Source organism: Pseudopipra pipra, chromosome 17 (assembly GCF_036250125.1).
Source record: "Pseudopipra pipra isolate bDixPip1 chromosome 17, bDixPip1.hap1, whole genome shotgun sequence".
Lineage (NCBI taxonomy): Eukaryota > Metazoa > Chordata > Aves > Passeriformes > Pipridae > Pseudopipra > Pseudopipra pipra.
Genome location: NC_087565.1, coordinates 10,897,337 through 10,919,906, shown reverse-complemented (window position 1 = coordinate 10,919,906; position 22,570 = coordinate 10,897,337). Strand labels below are relative to the sequence as shown.

At 43.2% G+C, this 22,570-nt stretch overlaps 1 protein-coding gene across 2 annotated transcripts in view; it reads left to right on the top strand.

Annotated features, from left to right (window-relative positions):
- Positions 1-415: 415 nt before the first annotated feature.
- ARFGEF2 (ADP ribosylation factor guanine nucleotide exchange factor 2) overlaps positions 416-22,570 on the top strand; it is a 34,541-nt gene continuing 12,386 nt past the window's right edge. Inside the window, exons 1-25 of one of the 2 annotated variants that reach the window (XM_064674252.1) lie at positions 416-713; positions 7,187-7,217; positions 8,027-8,150; positions 8,696-8,842; positions 9,610-9,789; positions 10,223-10,418; positions 11,305-11,376; positions 11,657-11,805; positions 12,216-12,346; positions 12,654-12,888; positions 13,137-13,236; positions 13,459-13,598; positions 14,090-14,198; positions 14,693-14,894; positions 15,636-15,747; positions 16,327-16,532; positions 17,423-17,507; positions 17,601-17,772; positions 18,272-18,423; positions 18,610-18,738; positions 19,067-19,225; positions 20,412-20,559; positions 21,433-21,532; positions 22,273-22,313; positions 22,391-22,560. In XM_064674252.1, the coding sequence (XP_064530322.1) occupies positions 575-713; positions 7,187-7,217; positions 8,027-8,150; positions 8,696-8,842; positions 9,610-9,789; positions 10,223-10,418; positions 11,305-11,376; positions 11,657-11,805; positions 12,216-12,346; positions 12,654-12,888; positions 13,137-13,236; positions 13,459-13,598; positions 14,090-14,198; positions 14,693-14,894; positions 15,636-15,747; positions 16,327-16,532; positions 17,423-17,507; positions 17,601-17,772; positions 18,272-18,423; positions 18,610-18,738; positions 19,067-19,225; positions 20,412-20,559; positions 21,433-21,532; positions 22,273-22,313; positions 22,391-22,560 (3,429 nt within the window). In that variant the 5' untranslated portion in view covers positions 416-574. The remainder of the gene's footprint in view (positions 714-7,186; positions 7,218-8,026; positions 8,151-8,695; positions 8,843-9,609; positions 9,790-10,222; positions 10,419-11,304; positions 11,377-11,656; positions 11,806-12,215; positions 12,347-12,653; positions 12,889-13,136; positions 13,237-13,458; positions 13,599-14,089; positions 14,199-14,692; positions 14,895-15,635; positions 15,748-16,326; positions 16,533-17,422; positions 17,508-17,600; positions 17,773-18,271; positions 18,424-18,609; positions 18,739-19,066; positions 19,226-20,411; positions 20,560-21,432; positions 21,533-22,272; positions 22,314-22,390; positions 22,561-22,570) is intronic. The other variant, XM_064674253.1, reaches the window with a different exon arrangement.

The window sequence follows — 22,570 nt, the reverse complement described above, 5'->3', positions numbered from 1 at the left end:
TTGAGGGGGACTTAGGGGACTGAGTGGGATCTGAGGGGACTGAGGGGGATCTGAGGGGGCCTGAGAGGGACGTGAAGGAGACTGAGGGGACTGAGGGAACTGAGAGGACCTGCGGGGGACTGAGGGAACTGAGGGACCTGAGGTGGATTGAGGGGACTGAGGGGGGGGAACTGAGGGGACTTAGAGGGCCCGAAGGGACGTGACGTGAACTGAGGGGACCTGAGAGGGACTGAGGGCACTGAGGGGGGGGAACTGAGGGGACTGAGAGGGCCCGAAGGGACGTGATGGGAACTGAGGGGACCTGACAGTGACCGAACCCCCGCCCGCACGGCCCCGCCCCCTCCTGGCCCCGCCCCCCTCCTGGCCCCGCCCCGAACCGCCCCGGCCCCTCGGCCCCGGCTGGGGTGTCCCGAGTCACGTGACGGTGCCAACATGGCGGCGCCGTGGCGGCGGCGCGGCCGCTGAGGGGGGCGCGTCTCTTCCGGGAGGTGCCGCGGGCCTTGAGCGCCGGCCCGGGCCTTATTCGCGGCCCCTACCCCCGCTCCCGGCCTCGCCGGGACCGCCCCGCCCCGCCATGCAGCCCCCGGCCCGCGAGCAGGACGCCCGCACCAAGAGCATGTTCGTGTCGCGGGCCCTGGAGAAGATCCTGGCGGAGAAGGAGGCGAAGCGGCCGCCGCACGGGCAGCTGCGGAGAGCCTGCCAGGTGGCGCTGGGTGAGTCTGCCCGGCCCGGCCCGGCCCGTGCAGGGACACGGGCACGGCCGCGGGCGGGGAACGGGCCTTGCCCGCCCGGGGCGGGTCCCGTCGGGACTTTGGAGCGAGAGGAGAGGTCTCTCTCCAAGAGAGGACTTGCAAATACAAGGGGAAAAAAAATCCCCAAGTACCCAGTTTATGGAGTTCTGGCCTCGCCGTGAAGCAGGAGGGATTTGGGCTTGCCACTTCAGTTCTGAGAAAATTAATTTCAGACTGGGAAATAGAGTCTTTGAGGCCCTCGGCTTCCGGTGTCCCAGAGCTTCCAGGGCTGGTAAATCTCCTGACCTCTGATCTCCGGCTCGAGGTCGGACCGGCTAAGGACTGTTAGCTGTGTGGCCACGTACATACAATGTCTGTGATGTTTGCCCAGCTGGAAACACTTTTTGGGAAGTTAGTGGACTGGTCCTGAAATCCTCTGCAAGTACGAGCTGATGTAAAGGTCTCTGTGTTAGCAGCTCTGAAAACACAGTGTGTCAGGAAGAGGAGCTGGGCAGAGTAGTAGAGCTCTGCAGCTGGAGTTCTCTGTGGCCTTTTTTAATTGGTGAAGGTGACATCTCTCTTACAGTTTTGGTTGCTTCCTGTCAATATTTTTCTTTAAACTGGGAACATTTAGTGTAGCCAGGACAGAAGAAAAGGCAGGTTGGGTGTGTAAGGAGACTGGGCAGATGCAAGTTCTGTCCCAGGCACTCTGAGAGTGAGCTCAAAGAAACTGTCGTTTTTATCTCCTTCCCTGCAATCCTTCCTGACAGGAGATCTGTAGGAGCTGTAGTGACAGTATATCCAGAGAAAGGTAACCACGGAGAAGGGTGTCTTTTATTGTTATTTAGAGTTGACTTTGTGAGCAAGAGAATAGCACGTGTGCCCCGGAGGTTAGAAACTCCTTTTCCTAATGAATTCCTTTTCCAACTCCCCCCAAATGCATCAAACCCATTTATGGGATAGAGAACTTGTTTTGCTGCTATGTAAACGTATTTAGAGGTTGAGAAAGGGAACTTCCTTGTAAGATGCCCAGTGAAGGTCCATGTTTGCTAACACATCTCAGAGGATGATTTTGGGAGTAGCGTTGTTGGATTATGACTATTCCATGCCTGCATGTTTTAAGGTACAGTGTGTTTGAGGGGTATTAGTGCTGGTGCTGATGGACATTTTGTTTTGCTAATCTTCTTTGAAAAAAAAGCCCACATGCTTTCCTGGGCTAAAGCAGAGGTCAGCGTGAAGAGATAACCTTGTGTTGACCAACTGTTCTGCCCTAGCAGGGCCTCAATTACTGTACAGAAGGACCTCTGTTATATTTGGTGAATATTTATTTAATCATTTTAGGTTGCCAACAGGAATGTGGTTTCTTTTATTTACATGTGCTTTTTTTGCCAAACATTATTCTATTTAGGTTAAGCCTTTTTTTTTTTTTAAATTCAAGTGAAAGATCAGTTTTATTCCATATACTTAATTTTAATTAAGCTTATGCTTGATATTACCTAAGACTGTGACTTCAGTTTCAAAAGCATCAACTTAATTATCAAGCCCTGTGCAATAGTAAATATGTGAGGAGATGTGGGAAGAACATTACTTGCAGTCTGAAGAATTCAGGCCAAACTTTGTAACCTACACAAACTGCTAAGGATGAAAAGGTTCAGTGTTGTGAATAATAGTAAAAAGTGCAGTTAATGCTGCGGAAAAACAATTCAGTTTGAGAGAAATGTAAAGTTACTTTATGAAAGCGGTCACTGTGTCAGCTGCTGTCTGCTGCACTTTACTCCAAGTCATGCTTTGAATAATCCATTTCTACCTCTTACTAAGTTCCATTTGTTGTGCAGTCTTATTTATGCAGGGTTGTTTTTGTTGGAGCCCTGAGGCATTGTACCAGTTATAAACCAGGCAACACAGGCACGGGGCACGTGCCAATGGTATCTGCTCCTGGTCCTAGGGAAGTCTAGGATGAATTCCTGTTTTCCAAATAGAGAGAAACGAGTGTATTGTACTGCTGCATGATAGAAATTAACCTGCAAACAGAGTTTCTGCTATGGTGTTACTGCAGGAGTGTTTCTGTTGCTTACCTGTGCTTTAAATTTGTTGTCTGCTAAGAGAGGAATAGATTTCTAACTGTGGGAATGATGTTCTTGTTTTCTTACATGAGTTCTCTATTGTTTTGAATGTGTTCAACTCCTGAGAACTCAAGCAAATCACTCCTGAATGTTGATGTCTTTCTTATGTAGGAAATATAGGTGTTCTTTCATTCTAATTTTCATCTGGTTTAATAGTTCTAAATTTAAACTGTTCTTAACCTTTTTTTTCCCAGTAGTTCAACCCTTTCACTGGACTAATACTGTGCAGTTTTGGACTGCAAAATAACCTCATGACCTTGTAGAAATCAGAAGTAAGGTAGGCTCAAGTAGGACATAAACAGAAGAAGCGTGGAAGAAAAGGAATAAAACCAGTTCCCAGTGGTGGTTTTTTGAAGGGTTTTTTTTTTTTCCTCCCTTTCCACCCCCTCCTTTGAAACACACAGTGTTAATGTTGAGTAAGCAGAGTTTGAATAGATTCCTTCATTCAGTCTCTTGCTTCATCAGTAGGTGTAACGGTTGTCTCCTGTTCTAGTAGTGCCTGTAAGCCTCAGGAGAGATTGGGAAAAATGGAGGATTATAAACAGAGAAGCTGTTCTGCTTTGCTTTAGAAAACGGTGTTTTAAGAAAACTTGTTTTCAACAGACAGCCATTGTATTGTATAAAAATAGTTGCTTAATAAGCATTTACATGGAGATCTTGGTGCACACGATTCTTAGTAAACCTACTGAAACTGTCCTGAAAAATGTGCAGTGGAACACGGGCAGTCTGTGTCACAGCAGTTCACTTTGGGCTAATGCTAATTGTGCACCTGGGTCTCTCACGTAAACTATTACTCTTGACCTACTAAAGCTGCTTTTAATGACACACTGTGCAGCCAGCCTGGCTCTGTGGCCTTCTTTGATTGCCTGGGCAGCTCCACATACATATCTTTGAGCTTTGTAAACAACAGAATTTGTTTAGTTAGCTTGTTAATGAGATTTGAAAAAAAATCATCTTTTCAAACATGCCTTCACTTGGGAATCAGGTTGTGTGTGTAAGAAGTCTCTGGGTATAATGACAGATGTCCAAAGTAAGTTGTGTTTCCTAATTTAGCCTCTTGGCCACTGTGTTTGGAGGATGCTGGGGCACAGAGGAGAGTTTGGGTTCCTCGTGGCAGCCTTTTCTGCAGGGCTCCCTGTAGGTGGATGTGATCAGTGACTGCGGGGTTGGGATGAAGGCAGGCTGGGGTTGGGCAATGCAGTGGCTCCACTGGGCTGGGGGAGGGAAGCTTTGGCTGCTGCTCAGTGTGTTTGTGTTGGCACTGCTGCTGGCCAGGCTGTGGAAGGACATGGCTTGTGACCTTGTGCCAGCACGAGCCATGTTCTGCACAGGGGCTGGCTCGCTCCCACCGTACAGACCTGGCTGTGCCTTCACTCCTGCGCTTCACTGGGAGTTTTCAGTACAGGCGAACTGAACCCTCCATCTGCTGTAGGAAGGCAGCTACTCAGTGTGAGCTTCCTCCTGCTTTTATGGCCAGAAGCTCTGGAAGAAGTTGCTATAAGGCCATTCTTGTCATTCCAGTTCTGTTCCTGGTAGGAGTGCTGCAGGACTTGCATTGGGTGGGCAGCACATGGGCTGAAGATGTTTGTGACTGGAGGAGATGCCGTGAGAGTGGCAGGGAGCCCCAATACCCAAAGCACCAAGTGAAGGGTCAGCGTTGTGCTGGGGTGACCAGATATTCACCAAAATTCAGGCTGTGTTCTGTAGATGTGGAAGGCAGTTGAGCTGTGCCCTTTACTCCCATGACTGGAGGAGGAGAGTGCTGCTGGCCTTTGGTTTCTGGTGGGGCCTGGTCAGGGCTTGGCAAGCTGTTCATGGCAGCAGACTTCAATTAGGCAACCATTTCTGTTTTACTCAGTTCTGGTGGTCAGCCCACCAAATGTGGACAAACTTCAAATGTGGAGGTTCTCAAACTATTTTGATGCAACCAGTAGCAGAGGCGTGGCTGTAGCTTCCTCCTGTCCTTTCATTTATTCTTTTCTGCCAACATTATCAATTAAAATACTCTTGTGGTGCAGATGTTTTTATATGGCTTTAGAAAAGGCTTTATTATAATAAAATTGTGGGCAACTTGGTCATGCTTTGGTTAGATTTTTTTTTCTTTAATGGGGTATTTCTGGAAGTGAAACTGTTGCTGCTCTAATATGGGATGTTATTCTTGCATATTTTTCCAATGCGGGATCTAGGACAAGTACCAGTAAAGATGGACATGATCATGTCTCCTTAAGACTAAAATCTGTGTGAAGTTTCAAAACCTTTTTTACTCTGCTAGCAAGCAGTATGTGGGGAAAGTGATCTCTTTGAAAGAAAGAGAAACTCATTTGAGTTTTTGCAATCATTCAAAAAGCTCTGTACACCCTAGTTCTACAGTGTGTCTGAAATACAGCATTAATTGTGCTAGAGCTGCTCTCAGCATCCTGCTGTACTTGGGATTCTGGCTATAGCTAAAATATGCCTTTCTCTGCCAAGACCTGGAGGCAGGACTAAGTGTTCTGAATGTGTAAAGTTACCCAGAAAATTCAGTGTTTTAAGGAGCTGGTTCCTGCATTCTATGGGAATATGCTGCACTAAGAATAAGACAGATCAAAATAGGGATGCAATAAATTGGTGGGTCCTTCAGCATATGCTTTTCTCAGTAGCTCTTTGGATCATAATGTGGTGTTAAAGATGGGGAAGTTAATAAAATCAAGAGGCCTGAATTCAAATTATACTGAACTGAACTTCTGACTAGTCCCCTTGTTCTCAGGGCAGCTGGACCCTGGAATGAAGAACGCAGCAGTCCCAAAGTGGTGCTGTGTAAGACTGGTGTTGTTTGGTGCAGAAAACCTTGGTTATTTCTTACCAACAGCCTCCCTTCTGTTGCTGAAGCCTGGAGTATCAGGGGATGGCTTTGTGCAAAGTCACTGCTGATCCTGCAGCCCCAGGCTCTGGGGCTGAGCGCTAGGCTCTGCTCTGCAGGGCTGGGGAGTGAAGGGGTTCTGTCCTCTAAAGCTGCTGGACAGGGTTCTTTGCTGAGGGGCTCAATGAGAGCTGGGAACACTGTGCCCCTGTGACTCTTCCACTTCCCTTTGTCTCTTTTGCTGACTGGATAATGTTACCTTGGTTGGTGTAACAGCACTGCGCGCTTCAAGAACTGGGGGATGTCAGACTGACTCTCTAACAGTGGATCTGGAGAGGGAATAGCAAGTCCTAATCCTGGACGCAGCTTACCACTCACATCTCATAGTTTTCTCTGTTTTGCTTCCATTTCCTCTGTCCAATGGGGGTAGTAATGTTACAAAATCAGCACATGCTGCGAGGATTAATTCCTGGGCCATTCATTGAGCACTAGGCCTGTGCAAAACCCCATGATCTGTGTTTGCTGCAGTCCTTGTTCCTTAGTGTGCTTTGTGTATTGGTGCTGCTGAGACAGAAGAAATTACTGAGGTTCACAGACTGCACTTTAATAATCTCAGCTGTGAACATCTCATCCCAAAACAACGGTACCTCTGCAGAGTCGTGGAGAACAAGTACTGAGTGAACGATGGGTTTCTAACACCTGCAATTGAAACAAGATTTGTAGGCCTGGTAGTTCCCAGTTGGGAAGGTTTGCAGCACGTGCTGTGGGGTGGGATGGACAGGGTCCTGCTGGTGTCAGAGGCTGTGCAGCCTTACTGTGGGTGCTGCTTCAGGGATTGGTTTGTCACTGTTCACAGAGGGTGCAGGTCTGGTCTGTGTTATGCATCATGGTGATACCTTAGAAATCCTCAAAAAGCCATACTGCGATCTTTGGGATTTGCTGCTGTGTACAAGAGAAATGAGGAAGGAACTTTCTTTTCCCCTGTATTTAATTTTATGAAGAGCTCTCTGAAAGTGTGATTTATAAACCAAAAATCTCTGCTGGCAAAAGGACAGAGAGCATTTAGGATTTGTTATCTCTTGGGAGCTTGTTCAGCTGATTGATGTTGTGGGGCTCAGGACAAGCAGGTTGGCACTGCAGGGAACTGGGATGTCGATCATCGAACTCATGTTTTATGCAGTGGCTCAAAGGCTTCTGCAGACCTGAGCTCTCTGTGATGTGGACTTGCACTTTAATAAAAGTTGCATACTATACCTGAGTGTTCTAAAAATACCCTTTGTTGAGAATGTATGGAAAAATCAGCTTCTTTAACATAAAAATTGGGAGATACACCTTCCAATAACAGGTGTCATTTTCATTCTGAAGCTGAGGTGTTACAGGAAAGGAATGGGAAATACTGAAATGCAAGACTGGTGGCCTGAAACAGCTTTGCTTTATTACTGTGTTATTGATAATGATAACTGAGGTTTGATTTTTTTTTTTCTTCCTTCCAGATGAAATAAAGAGTGAGCTGGAAAAGCAAAGGTAAATTATTAATTGCTGCAAACTGTGTGTGGAAAGAGCAAGTGAAATAGTTGGATGGTGGAAATGTAAGAGTGTATATACGTTACAGCAGTGAGTTTGTGAATACCCACTTACACACCTTTCTGCCAAGAACATATGGCCCATATGTTCCACTTACACAATGTTTGTGGCTGTGGGTACTCAAGCCATAACTGCCTCTGAATTTCACAGTGAAAAAATTGCAAAACTTCTAAAAGGTGCCAGTTTTTCACTTCCTTTTACTGGGCTCAGTATAGTCTGGTAGGAAATCAGAAGGAGCAGGAGGTACCCTCTGTTTGATAGCATATGCTCTTTATTACCTAGATCAAGAACACTGATTTAAATATGACTTAAATACAAATTTTAAAACAGTTTTCCAGCATTGTGCTATGATTAAAAATGAACAAATGGGTCACCAAATGTGTTTCTATTTGCATAGTATTCCTGTTATGGGCCCTGTTTAATTCATTCTGAATAAAATGGATGGATTTATCAGTTGTGTAGGAGTTCCCTGGTATTTCAGATAATGGGACAGTGTTGGAATATAGTGAGGGGAGAGTTAAGTTGAAGAAGATACGAAAAAGATCACATAGAGTATAAATAAATGTAAAGTGGGTTTGTGTGATTTTAAAAGAAAATTGAACTTCCTTCAAGAAAGCACACGCAAGAAAGTTGCAATACATTTGTATGCTGCTGTGTTTTTTTCAGCTTTAAATTTAGAAAAGGAGAAAGTGTAGTTTGTTCTGACATACGTGTTTAGAAAGATGAATAACTCTTCTTATCTGACCTAGAGAAGGCACTGCTGCTCCACCAAAAGCAAATTTCATCGAAGCAGATAAATACTTCCTTCCGTTTGAGCTGGCCTGCCAGTCAAAGTCTCCACGCATTGTCAGCACTTCCCTGGATTGCCTACAGGTAAGGGTCTGGTTCAGCCTGGTCAGAGTGAGCTGGAGGAACATGCTGTTGGTATTCCTGCCATGAGCAATGACCTGCCCTGCACAGGGCAAGGCTTTGCTGGGGCTCAGGGATCCTCACGCTGTCCAGTAAAGATGCTTCATCTGTGATGCTCTGGAAGGAGTATCACCATGGTGCTTCTTGTGGTGCTGATGTGATGGGAGGTCAGACTCTGCAATCTGCCTTCCTTGTTCCTCTTTAGATTCTTACACGTCTTGGGCAGAATCCTTCAGTTGGGAATAGGAACAAAGACTGATGTTAAAAAAATTTTTGTCAAGTTATAGTATGAAGAAATGGTCTGGGTGGAAAAAGCTTGTGTGTCACTTACTAAAGTCTGTTTTGTCCAGATGTGTCCAAGTATTTGGTGGCCAGTCTATAAATGGTGTTAAGTTTTTGTGTTAAAACTGGTTAAGTGAGGTATGCTACCTAAAACTTCCTTTTTATGCTGTGCTAAAATGCATTTTTCTTAACAATATGGTCATCTAAACTGCATTCCTTGTACCTAGAAACTCATTGCATATGGACATATCACTGGCAACGCTCCAGACAGTGGAGCTCCCGGAAAACGGCTGATTGACCGGATAGTTGAAACCATTTGCAACTGCTTTCAGGGTCCTCAAACAGATGAAGGAGTACAGCTGCAGATAATTAAGGTATTTTATTTGATTAATTCTCTATTTCTTACACTGTCCCATGTGCTGCTACATTCAAGGAGGCTGTCACAGGGTAAGGTTGATATGGGAAATGGATTTCCTGTTGAGGAGGTAGAACACAGGGAATGTTTTATAAATGTTTGTCCTTCTTTCTGAGCTGAGCCATCTTGCAGACGGCTTGGTGCTCGTCTTACAGGCTCTCAGTGCCCACCTCCCTCAGGCCAGGGAATTGCTGTCAGCCCCAATGGGCCCTGGAGCTGGGAGGCAGTGCCATGGAATGCTGCTCTAACCTGTCTGCTCCCAGAGCCATTTGTCCAGACAGTGCAGTGTATGTTCCCTACAAGGCATAATGGTGCCAGTGTGTGTGTTCAGCTTCTGAAATCTACTTGGGCAGCTGAGGTTGGAAGTTGGTGAAACTTGTAGTAATCTGATGTGATGTTAGTGTAGGCCAATTGGTCCTTGCATGGAAATGAAGCTATGGAATATAGTAGCTTTTGTTTGGAGGTGGAATATCTCCCTTAGGAGAAAATCAGTTGTGATAAAACCCTTTAACAACAGCTCAGGAGAGACCAGAGATATATGGAAGTTCTGTTAAACTTTCTTTGATTTGCAATGCCATTGCAGAGAGCTACAAGTTCCTTATAAAGTTTTAGAAAAAGATACCTGTGTTTTGTAACAAACCCACTGATTATTCTGAAGACTTGCATGAAGAGCATTGCTGCCTACTTGCTTAGATTTCATTTTTACTGTCTTATGGACTTTCCCAGGCTCTCCTCACTGCAGTAACATCTCCGTATATAGAAATCCATGAAGGAACAATTCTCCAGACTGTTAGAACCTGCTACAACATCTATCTGGCCAGTAAAAATCTTATTAACCAGACAACTGCCAAAGCCACCCTGACACAGATGTTAAATGTCATTTTTACGCGGATGGAAAACCAAGCTGTAAGTAACTGTTAACTTTTGCTCATCTCAAATGTTTACACTTGACAAATGACAGAAAGCTTTTTTATTATTTTTAATAGGTCTGTCACTGTAGTTGGATATCTGTTGCTTTGTAATGTTAAAAAAGCTGTCAAATCCTGCAGTGAAGCACACTGACTGATGGAAAATAAAAGGTGACGCTCACTGCTGGTGACAAGGTTTCAAGGTTTTGCTGATGACCGCGGTTTCTGTCAAATGGCATTGGATAATCAAATGATGGGATGCTTTTAAAATAAACTTGAAGTACATCTTTTTAATCCGATAGATTTATATAATCACTGGCCAAGTGATTACAGTTTCACTGTTTCTTGCTGCCATGTGGATTCACCAAGGAACATCAGTCATCGTAGATGTGTTTTCCCTCAGATGAACCTTCTCCTGTTGGTTTTTCAAGGTCCAGGAGTCCAGGGAAGCAGAGAGGGCGGCTCAGCAGAAGGCGCAGTCCCCGGCGGTGCCGGCAGGGTCCCGGTCCCCGGGGCAGGGGCAGCTCAGCTCCCGGGGAGGCAGAGCCGCGGCTCCCGGCGCTGTGGGAATGGCCAACGGGGAGCCCGAGGGGCCACCGGAGCGGGACCGCGCCCCGGCAGCACCAGGTGAACACCAATAGCTCCTGTCTGTTGCTTCCAGTTACAGAGTTTGTATTGGAAGATGCTCTTTAGGCTACTCGGGGAAGAAGTGACTGGCTGAGGTCACCGGCTCAGACCATGCTTGGCTCTTCTCAAGAGTCATTCAGTGTGTTGCCATCCTTGGCTCGTGTCTACACTATAAACACTGAAGAAAGGCTCCTGTTTTCCCTAGAATTCCAGTAAAACTGTATGTGCTTCATCTATATAGAATTTTAATGGAGTTTGACTTGGTTAGGTTGCTAAAGGGAAGGAAAGGAAGAGAATGGTATCATAGAATCAACCGGGTTGGAAAAGACCTCCAAGACATCAAGTCCAACCCTTGATCCAACCCTGCCACGGTTCCCAGCCCATGGCACTGATGCCACATCCAGTCTCATCTTAAAAACCTCCAGGGATGGAGAATCCACCACCTCCCTGGGCAGCCCATTCCAATGCCTGATTACTCTCTCTGTAAAAAATTTCTTCTTAACATCCAACCTGAACCTCCCCTGGCAGAGCTTAAGACTCTGTAGTCATGGTATGTGGGAAGTGGCAGAATCACTCTGAGGTAATTGAAGTCCTGGAGTAAAAATGATACATATTATGAAGACCATATCATAAACATCTACTGCATCCAAATTAGGAATGTGGGATATTCCAAAAGTTTGTAACATACAAATGACAAAATCGCTGCATTAAAAATATCAGTGCTTTGATTTAAACAACATGAGTAACATCAATGAGTATTTTTGTATGACTGAGAACTACTGAAGAAAATAATTGTTAACCCTTCTGCCTCTGTCATGTTTTTCCTTTTAATCCTCTTCCTAAACAAAAATACTAAATTCAAAATTATCTCTATGTGTTTCATTAGAGGAAACAACTGATGGAGGAAAGGAAATGGTTAAAGACATCTTGGAAGATGTGGTCAAGTCAGCTGTGAAAGGTAGCACAGTCTTCTAAAGTAAAATAGTTGCTTATGTATTGCCAAGCTTTTATTCTCATATTATAAAAGTTATTTTTGTTACTAAGTATCTTGACAAGAACACCTACTGCAGCAGCAAGAACAGGTTTTTATTGTATCACAATATTCTTCTTTGGCTCTGAGGAACTTTCTAGTTTACCAGTGCTACTTCTGTCCCACTTGGTGGTAGAGCTTCACAAAGTTGTGGGATAAAAAATGCTCAATGAGAGATTTTAATCAGTTTTCGTTTTTTCCCCTTTAGTGGCTGAAGAAAAGCAGGTAACAGAACCAGTCAGGGCTCTGCCTGCACTGGAGACTGCAGATACTGTTCTTTCTGGCTCTAGCAATGAAAACGTGCAAACAAACGGGATTTCAGATGATGGGCAGTCTGTTTCCTCCACTGATAATCTGGTAAATAACTTCATGGGATGCTGATGTACATTTAGGAGAGATGTTTTTATTGTGCCAACTAATAGAGTGGAATTTTGGGGTAGAAAAGAGACAGAAACTCTCATGTGTGTGTCCTGCTCAGGTTCAAAAAGGAAGCAACAACTGCAATTTAAGTATATATTGAAAACGCCTGTCCTAAAATTGATTATGTCAGTTGTATTTTAATACAGAGTGGGGACAGAGGTGAAGAGTCAGTCAATGTGTCTGAAAAGATCCAGATCCCTTGTAATCCTGTTTAGGTTTAGCTTAAAGTTTGCCAAATGTACCATTTTTTTCAATGTGTAGCTGATTCTCAGAGGAGCTGTAGAATCTCGTAATCGCTCTGTTCCTTTGTCTCACTGAAGCTCTGTGTTGTGTTTCTTGCTCTCAAGGAAACAGATGTATCTGGACATCAAGCTGCTGCCAGATTTTCCCATGTTCTTCAAAAGGATGCCTTCCTTGTGTTCAGGTCGTTGTGCAAGCTCTCCATGAAACCGCTCGGGGATGGACCACCAGATCCCAAGTAATGAGGCTGTATTTAAAATCCCAAGTATTTATTACACTGTCCTCTCCAGGTAGCTTTTGGACACAGTTAAGAAGCTGCTGTATAGTAAAGCAGATATTCAAGTATGCTAGTCCAAGATGTTAATATTCCTGAAAAATTCCCAAATTAAGGTGGTGGATGTTCAAAAATCAGTTGCAGGCTGATTTCCACCCCTCTTGCCCCCCCCACTGAAGCGAATTAAAATAGCATGGAAGAAATGCTAGAGTGCTCATGTTGAATACAAGCATGTACTCAGAAATATAAAAATACATTTAATTTTTCCTAGATCCCACGAGTTGCGCTCCAAGGTCGTGTCTCTGCAGCTGCTCCTGTCGGTGCTGCAGAACGCGGGTCCGGTTTTCAGGACACACGAAATGTTCATCAATGCAATCAAGCAATACCTTTGTGTAGCATTATCTAAAAACGGAGTCTCTTCTGTCCCTGACGTGTTTGAGCTCTCTCTCGCCATCTTTCTCACGCTGCTTTCGAATTTTAAGACCCATTTAAAAATGCAGATTGAGGTGAGAGACTTTATAATTTGCATATGCTCTAGTTCTCACATTTAAATACTGCAGTAAGCTGGAACTTACAAGTTAATGTCTTAGTTTGGTTTGCTTAATGAACTAGTACATTGCTACTGTATTTAAATTCTAATATGCATGAAAGGATACTCTTCAAGGGGAATTACTGAACAGAAATTAATTTGTACATTTGACATCATTCTAATAGGTTTCAGATTATCAAGTCCTTTACCTTATGTATTTTGCAGGTGTTCTTCAAAGAGATCTTCCTGAATATTCTAGAGACTTCTTCAAGTTCCTTTGAACACAAATGGATGGTGATTCAGACTTTAACTAGAATTTGTGCAGGTATTTCCACTGTGAGAAACAATCACTTTCTCTGGCAGCAGATGAGAATTATTTTGAAGACAAATGCCACATATAATGTTAAAGTGTGAAAATTTGAATTTGATCCCAGAGTGCTTGGGTTAAGTGTCTGGATTCATCCACACTGCCTGCTCCAACTGGCTGATTCCTTTAAAAAATGCTATTTCACTGAATGCTAATACTTGTGTTTTCTTTATTTTCAAGATGCCCAGTGTGTAGTGGATATTTATGTGAACTATGACTGTGATTTAAATGCTGCTAATATTTTTGAGCGCCTGGTGAATGATTTGTCCAAAATTGCACAGGGACGAAGTGGGCATGAGTTGGGCATGACACCTTTACAGGTAAGGAGAACAGCTTGGAAGATAAGGTACTGTTGTTTCATTAACAGTGCTGTCTCTGTGTCCCTACTGATACCACCAGTGGTTCCTGTTGTCTGTAACCTACTCATGGTACTCATGTTTTATTAGTTTGCCAATTTGCTGTTGGATGCTGAAGCAGTGCATTAATTTACTTGGTGATTTTGCTGCCTGTTTACACTGTGAGACCAGACTGGTTCTGGGCTCTTTGGCTGGACTGCTCTGGCAAAGAGAACCAAACAAGCCTTCCTCTGCCTCACTCAAACAACTTCCCTTCTGGGGCTTATGAACCAGCAGTACCTTCATCTTGGGTTTGCTTTGCACAGACTTTGTGCCATATCTCCACCAGAAGTATTTTACTTTTAAGATAATACTTTCTCAATCCTTAGAGGGAGATTGGTGTAGAGACTGTTTCCAGCACTGTTTGTGGTTTGGTTTCGGTTTTTATTTTATTATTATTTTTCTTCATGTTTTAGGAGCTCAGCCTGAGGAAAAAAGGACTTGAATGTTTGGTTTCCATTTTGAAATGTATGGTAGAATGGAGCAAAGACCTTTATGTGAACCCCAATCACCAGACTGGCTTGGGTAAGATTGTTTCCTTATGGAGAGACTAATTTGTCTCATCAGTTTGTCCTTGTGTTTGTTCAGTGCTTAGAAGCTATTCAGAAGTGTGGATGCCAGGTTTGTACATAATTTGTTTATACAAGTGAAGTATTTCACCAACAGTTGTTAATGCTGCTTCAGTAACTGACTCTCCATGGGTCTGGTTCAAATAACCAGGTTCTGTTGACAGGCTTTAGCCAGGCCCTATGAAAGCTTGTGTAGAGCAAGACATGTGATCAGTCTTGCAGTAACTAAGCTGAAGTGCAGGAATTTCTCTGTAGCTTCTGTTGCTCTTCTGCCTTTGGCTGGATTATTTTGGAATTGTGTCGATAGAGCATCTTCATGTCGTGCAGACGGCCAAAATGTGCACATGGTAAAATGAGAATATTAGACTCGTAGATTTCTGCTAAAAAGTTCTATAATTAAAAACTCTTGACTGAACAGGAAAACTTAAATCTTGCCTTGTTTATAAACAGGTTCATACAAACCATCTGAACAGGAAATGGCTGAAGGTAAATGCCTGGAGGGTGGAGGGAGACGGAGCAGTGTCAGTTCCTTGGACTCCACCGTGTCCTCAGGAGTTGGAAGTGTTGGTACTCAGACTGCTGTCCCGGATGACCCGGAGCAATTTGAAGTCATCAAGCAACAAAAGGAAATAATTGAACATGGGATAGAACTGTAAGCCCAGTATGACAGGAAAACTAAAGTTTACTAGTAAAAAAACGTGTACAACCATATTGTTTCTTATGGTCTCCCACAGTCATATCTGTAGGAACACTTACAAATTGATTTTAATGCTGAAGACTCTTGCCTGCTGCTGTCAAAAGCCAGTGCTGGAGGCTGTTGTAGTTAAAAGGAATTCCATAAAATCATGGGTGGAGTGGAAGGTGTTTTCACAGCTTTCCTTTCTGCTGGCTCAGCTGCACAGAAGTGTGTATGCCTAGAGAGAAATTGGTTTGAGGGGCAGGATTATCTTACAGATCTTACACTACTTGTTGTCTTTTATTGAAATAGAGTTTGGAGAATCATTGCCTGGCTATGCTTTACTTCTTTTTTATTAATTTGAAGATCTTCATGTCTGTAAATGCTAGAAGAAGGTCTTGAACAGCGACATTTTTATGTTTTGCATAAAGTCTCTAATTTTTAACATTTCAGAAAGGTCAATTTTTAAGTGAGTTTTTCAGCAGTAACTTAAAAGGTTACGAGCAACTGAATGTACCTTAAGAAATAGAGCCTATAATGTGATATAGGTAATAGATTTGTTGCACATTCTTTGACTTCTTTTCTAACTAGAAACAAAAGACATGGAGCTACAGCACAGAATCTTTGGTTTTTAAGGGCTCTGTAAAACTGAAATTTTATAGGCTGTGATATTTTTAATTGTATGTCTCAATTTCCCCATGTTTTTTGTCTGAATAGGTTTAATAAAAAACCAAAGAGGGGAATACAGTATCTACAGGAGCAGGGGATGCTTGGCACTACAGCTGAGGACCTGGCACAATTCTTACACCAAGAGGAACGCCTCTGTTCTGTAAGATTACTGCAGCATGAGATAATGAACACACTTGCCCCTAGTACTTTCTCCCCTGCCCCTGCTGTCTGTGTGCATCCTCTCTGTAGTGCCTGTCTTAGTAATAGAGAACTGAACGTGCAAGGCTTCTCATGGAGACACTTAATGCCAAAGTTCCTTACTGTTTACTTGCTGTCCCAGGCTTTCTAGTAAAGTATTGTGTTACAATAATGTGCTGGAGGGTTCCCCATGAATGGAACGTGCATTTCATCTGTCCCTGCGTTAGCAGCACCTTCCCAGCACAGAAGTATTGTGTGCTGCAGTGGCAAAGCTGTGTGTGAACCCAGGCACAGTTCAGCTTTGCTTGGCTCTGCAGTAATGCAGATCTTGCCCTTGGAAGTGAGGGAAGCAGGACTAAGGAGACTAAGGGCACATCCACTGCCCTTAGTCTGTCTCTTGCCACCCCTCCCAGGGCTGCTCTGCCCACTCAGCGACGCGTGTCAGCCTTACACAACTGAGCTGTGCAACTCTTGGGCTAGAAACCTTCTTGCAAAGCTGGCAGTTGGATTGCACAGTAATAACTGTCTCTTGTGTTTTTAGACTCAAGTAGGGGAGTTTCTTGGGGAAAGCAACAAGTTTAACAAGGAAGTGATGTATGCCTATGTAGACCAGCTTGATTTCTGTGGAAAAGACTTTGTCTCTGCTCTGCGTATATTTCTGGAAGGTTTTCGTCTGCCAGGTGAAGCCCAGAAGATCGATAGATTAATGGAGAAGTTTGCTGCTAGATACATTGAGTGCAACCAACGGTAATTCAAACCTTTGTGTTGGACAAATGCCTGAAGAACATTCCCTGCTGTGCTGTTTGTGGCCCTTAGGGACAAACCAGGCTTGTGTGAGGAGCAGCTCTTGCTGCTGATCCTGGTGCTGAACCTCCTCAGCAGCTGGGCAAGATGGAAACTTTGGATAGGAAGTATACTGATCCTGGCATTTCCTTAAATCCTGTTGCTGGAAAGGATTTACCAGAAGGAATCACTGGAAGAGGGAAGCCCTAAGTTTGTTAAATTGTCTCTGTACTAGCTGTTCCATTTTTAGACAAATGTAGATCAGTCAAGCATAAAAAACAGTAGAAGCAATTGCTAAAATTAAAAATTCATGACATAAACAGCTAATATGACATTACAATGTTTTTGCTTGCCCGTCAGATGTGGAACAAAGCGGGTATATGTTATTTGATACCAAATAGGCAACGTTGCTATTGTTCCTGATGTGATAAACTAGCACTGAAGTTTAGCTCCGTGTCAGGCTTAATTGATTCCCATTCCTTAGTCCAGGTGGCACATCACTGGGCTGGTTTTGTCATTCTTTATGAAACCCTGGGAGTGAAATATAACCTGTCCTGTAACTTTTGTGGCATTACCCAAAGAAGGATAAGGTATAATCTTTAGGAAATGTACTTGAAAATCTTGGTCACCACTAGTTTTTGGTATTGTAGAGACGATGCTTTTTTTTTTTTTCCTTTTTATTTGCATTTTAAACCATTTGGGGCTTGAGGTGTTTCTAACTGCTGGCTTCAGGCTCTGTTAGAACTTTGGTTGAATCCAGAGCACTTCTGGATATTCTTCTTGCATGTAGAACTAGAGCTAATAGATTGAGGAATTGAGGCTCTATGAACCTCTTTTGTTTTTTCCTCCCTCAGGCAAACACTATTTGCTAGTGCTGACACTGCCTATGTTTTGGCATACTCCATTATAATGCTGACTACAGACTTGCACAGTCCACAGGTAGGAATTTAAAAAGCCTAAACTTCTAGAAGTTCAAGTCTCCCTGGAACTTGCATTGAAAATCTGATATCCAATTTCCATTCTTTTTTACAGGTAAAAAATAAAATGACAAAGGAGCAGTACATTAAAATGAATCGAGGAATCAATGACAGTAAAGACCTGCCAGTAGAGTATTTATCCACAATCTATGAAGAAATAGAAGGAAAGAAAATTGCCATGAAAGAGACAAAAGAATATGCAATTGCAACCAAGTGTAGTAAACCAAGTAAGAGGAACCCTTTTGCAGATTCCCTGAATCAAAATAGGAAGAAAATTAATTTGCTTGAAAATTGAGATTGCAGCCTTTAGTGTAAGGATAAAGAAACACTAAGTTTTTAATTTATTTATCAAGTTGGTGAGGGCTAGTTTCGTTGTTGGGGATGGGAAACTAAGAAGATGAAGGATTTTCTATCCATTCCTACAGGCAGAATGACTTTTCACCTCTGACTTGGAATGATTAGGTGATAGCACGTGTCATACAGTAAAGGGCTGAATTAGTTATTTTGTATAGAATAAAGTCTTAAGTTTGGGTGTGGTTTTTAGTCCTGGAGTTCCTTGCTTGCAACCTTGGACAGCCTCCTGACTTCTAACGTTCTGAAAGATTTTATCTTTAGGTTTCATTTGCAAATACCTTTATTTAAAGTTTTGTGATGCTCAGTGTGAAGACACAGAATATGGTCTTACATAAAAAAGGCATCGGTGTGACTGGGTGGTGTTCCCCTTAGGTGTGGCCAACGAGAAGCAGCGGAGGCTGTTGTACAACTTGGAGATGGAGCAGATGGCCAAGACAGCCAAGGCCCTGATGGAGGCAGTGAGCCACGCCAAGGCGCCTTTCACCAGCGCCACTCACCTGGACCACGTCAGGCCCATGTTCAAAGTGAGCGCCACTCACTGGGTCTTCATTACCAAGAGCTTTAAGCATGGGGGAAAAAAAGTGAAAAATTACTCTGAAGAGTTTGGTAATGCAACAGCTGGACTCTTTGGGTATATTTGATTTCAGTGACCCAGTGTTTTGGACTAAAATCGTAACAGACTTCTGAACTTACTTTCTTCCTCTCTTTAGCTCGTCTGGACTCCGTTGCTGGCAGCTTACAGTGTTGGCTTGCAGAACTGTGATGACACAGAGGTTGCATCTCTGTGTTTGGAAGGAATACGCTGTGCCATTAGGATAGCTTGTATCTTTGGAATGCAGGTTGGTACCAGACTTAGCCTGGGGCTTGCTAAGAGTTCTGGGAGGCAGGTGAAGAATCAGTAACAGCTGATATGTAGAAAATGAATTGTCTCATCTGCTTTCCTGAAATGGTAAAAGATGTTGATATAATCAAGTTTTCTTCAACTCTGCTTTCCTTTTTCTTGCTGTGTCTTCTATTAAGAGCATTTGCTAACTGGCATCATGCTCTCCTTAAGCTGGAAGGTGTTCTAACAGTGCCAACTATCTATGGAAGGAAAATTCTGGAGGCAAATTACTTTCTCTGCTTCTTCAGGGACTCGATTATGATGTTTGTTTCTCTGTCTTGTAGCTTGAACGAGATGCTTATGTACAGGCCCTTGCTCGATTTTCCTTGTTGACTGCCAGTTCCAGCATTACAGAAATGAAACAGAAGAACATTGATACCATTAAGACACTCATTACAGTTGCTCACACAGATGGCAACTATCTCGGGAATTCTTGGCATGAGGTAAATATTGATTAGGTTAAATACTAAACTGTGGTGTCCTTTGAAAACCTGCAGGATATTTTTTCTTCTATCAGCTCCCAGAACCCTCCTGAAAATGTGGAGGAAGTGCATTATATTGTTAGTGGGATTTTTGTTATAAATGTGTGTGCATATACACACACACACACATATATAAAAAATAATGCACTGCTGTTTTTTTTGGAAAACCCTGTAGAGACTGTGTGACAATACTGTAATTTTTGAGGGTGTGTTTGATATGAAGTTAAAACAATATTAAAAATGTCATTTGGCTCCAGAGAATTCTGTATGTCAACTACTGTATTCTTGTTCATGGAAACAAAAATATTTTAGTTCACAGGTCCAGACTTGTCTGTGTGCAGTGTTTGGCAACATTTACACCTAAGAGCATGAAAAATTAGGGCTGAAGTAATTTGGTTGGGTATAGGTAAGGAGAGGCTATCAGGATCATATGTATTTTTAAAGCCTGTTTTCCAGGAGCTCTTTTAATGAGCTCTAAATGTGTGCTGCTGCTGAAAGGGGCATTCCTGCTGCATTATGTTCTCTGGCACTAGTCTTGGGCTACATGGTATGAACCAAAAGGTGCCACAGCTGACAGTGGCTCAGACCTGGCTCAGAGCACACCCTCCCAGGTGCCTGTGCCAGGCCAAACATGCCAGGGGAGGAGGAGGAGGGAAGAGATGGGGAATTTTGTGCTGATGGCTGATTGACATCATGGGCATTTACACTCTCTAGGTTGGACCATCGTTACTTTAAGTGGTGATGGCTGCAATGATTCAGTCTCTTCATCTCTCTAGAGATGAATGATGGACATTGAAGTCTCTAGAAGATCAGCTCCAAGTTGTTTATAGTCTTGATGCTGTGAGAAGTAATAAAAAGGCTTCCTGTAATAGTTAGAGGTCCAAGTTAGATTTTTGGGCACTGTTTAATTTATTCTTGTACTGGAATGATTCATGGTGGCTGATCTTGAATGAATCACTCAACTTCATTTTTAGTTTTACTGGTAATGTTTCAGCTACCTCAAAGCTGTGGTTGGGTCAAAGGTGTTCTTAAGGTTGGAGAACCTGGGAAGCTTTTAAATATTAAATATATATATATATATATATCTGTTAGGAATAAAAATATGGTAGTGTCCAGAAACACAATGTTTAATTTCTTTTGGTTGTAGATCTTGAAATGTATTAGCCAGCTGGAACTGGCACAGCTCATAGGAACTGGCGTGAAAACTCGGTATTTGTCTGGCTCTGGGCGTGAGAGGGAAGGCAGCATTAAGGGCTATGCCTCTGCAGGGGAGGAGTTTATGGGCCTGGGATTAGGTAAGATGATTCATCCTGGACTTCACAAAAGTGCACATGTCAATGAAGTAGGATGGCTAAGAATACTCAGTGTTATAAGATATTCAGATATGTTTACTTACTTCCCGTTGGATTAATGAACCTTAAAAAAAAAAAAAGAGCAAATGTATATTTCAAGATGTGTTTATAATTACCAAATCTGCTCTAACTTTGGAATTGGGTTAAGCTGTTTAACAATGCCTCCAGATTTATTTGTTGGAATGTACTGTTTTCAAAACTGTTTTACCACACATGGTTTTGTTACAAGTATTATCAGTTATTTTTTTATGCTCAGTTGTTCATAGTAAGCCATTTTTCTTTAGGAATAAATAGATGTTTCAATGATTGATAATTCTTTTTCCAAAGGAATTTCTGATCTCTGCATGTTGGGCTTGCTGTTCCAGTTCCTGTTGTTTCTGCAGTATATGCAAGAAGCAAACCTTAGATTTTAGGCTGTAAATTAGAGAGACAAGGCAAGTTGCCTTAATCTTTGGAAAACCATTAAGGAAGCATTTTAATTTGAAAATACTCTGGAGTGGATGCTATACATGATGATGATGAATACAGAACTGTTCCCAGCATTAACTGCTTGTAGCTGACTTATAGTTCATATTTTAAAAGAATATTTTATAATTTCCAATTTTATTAACAGCATCATATCATCTTAATGAAAATTATGTTTAACTTTGTAATAATCTGGCACGGATCTGGCAAGGGCACCATCTGCTCCTTATAAATGACATGGTAACTGGAAGCAGTAGTCACTTCTCTTTATGTATTTGTTTAATGTTGGAGTTAATATCAAGTCACGATTTCATGATGCTAAATGCAGGTTTTTAATGGCTTTTATTGAAGGGAACCTGGTTGGGAGTGGGGCTGACAAACGGCACATGGCGAGCATCCAGGAGTCCGTGGGGGAGACCAGCTCCCAGAGTGTGGTGGTGGCAGTGGACAGGTACTGAGAATGGAACCTCTGCACTCTTATCTAAATCCTTATCTTTGTTGGCTCCCTTTGTTGTCTGAAGATGTGCTTCTGTCCTAAATCATGTGTTGGAATGGGACTTCTTAATAATTACTGAAACTGTTGTGCAAGTCTGTGGAGTTAGACATTCAGGCTTGCAGCATTTATTCTAACATACATGTGTCTGTTTGATGTCCAACATCAAAGTCCAAAAGATTTGGGACCACTGTCAGTGGTCTGAACTCCTCTTGAGACTGAACAGCTGAAGTGGGAGAAGGGACAACAGCGCATCCTTAGTCTTCCTCCAGTCTGTTTTGACAGCCACTGCTGACCGTGTTCCCAGACCATGTTAAGATCAAGCAAGTGGCTGGCATCCAAGTCTTGCAGCAAAGCTTTCTTAATGTCTTTTTATTGTCCCTGTGAAATTTAACATACTGTCACCCAAATGAGTGTTCCAGCATTACTTGCTCTGGGTAAAATGGTGAGCCTGTGCCTGCTCCTGCAGCAGAACATGAGCACGGGAGACTGTGACTTGGAGCGGGGAGAATGCTTAGACTAAGGAGAGGGGCATGAACTGCTGCCAAGGGGTAAGAATAAAACAGTTGCAGAGTTCATGGCATGGAGGATTGTGAAGTACTCCCAGGAGATGTGCTGACCTCTTTCTGCAACACTGGGATGTGTTTGACCCCTGTGGATGTGCAGCTGAAACTCCAACTTGTTTCTTTGTTCCGTAGGATATTTACGGGCTCGACTCGGCTGGATGGGAACGCCATAGGTACGTACTGAGCAGCAGTGGGTCACAGGGGCCCTGCAGTGGAACCTCTGGGCTCACTGCAGGCTTCTCCTGTGCAGTTGACTTTGTGCGGTGGCTCTGTGCCGTGTCCATGGATGAACTGGCTTCCCCGCACCACCCTCGCATGTTCAGCCTGCAGAAGATCGTGGAGATCTCCTATTACAACATGAACCGCATCAGGCTGCAGTGGTCGAGGATCTGGCACGTGATTGGAGATCACTTCAATAAGGTACTTGTTC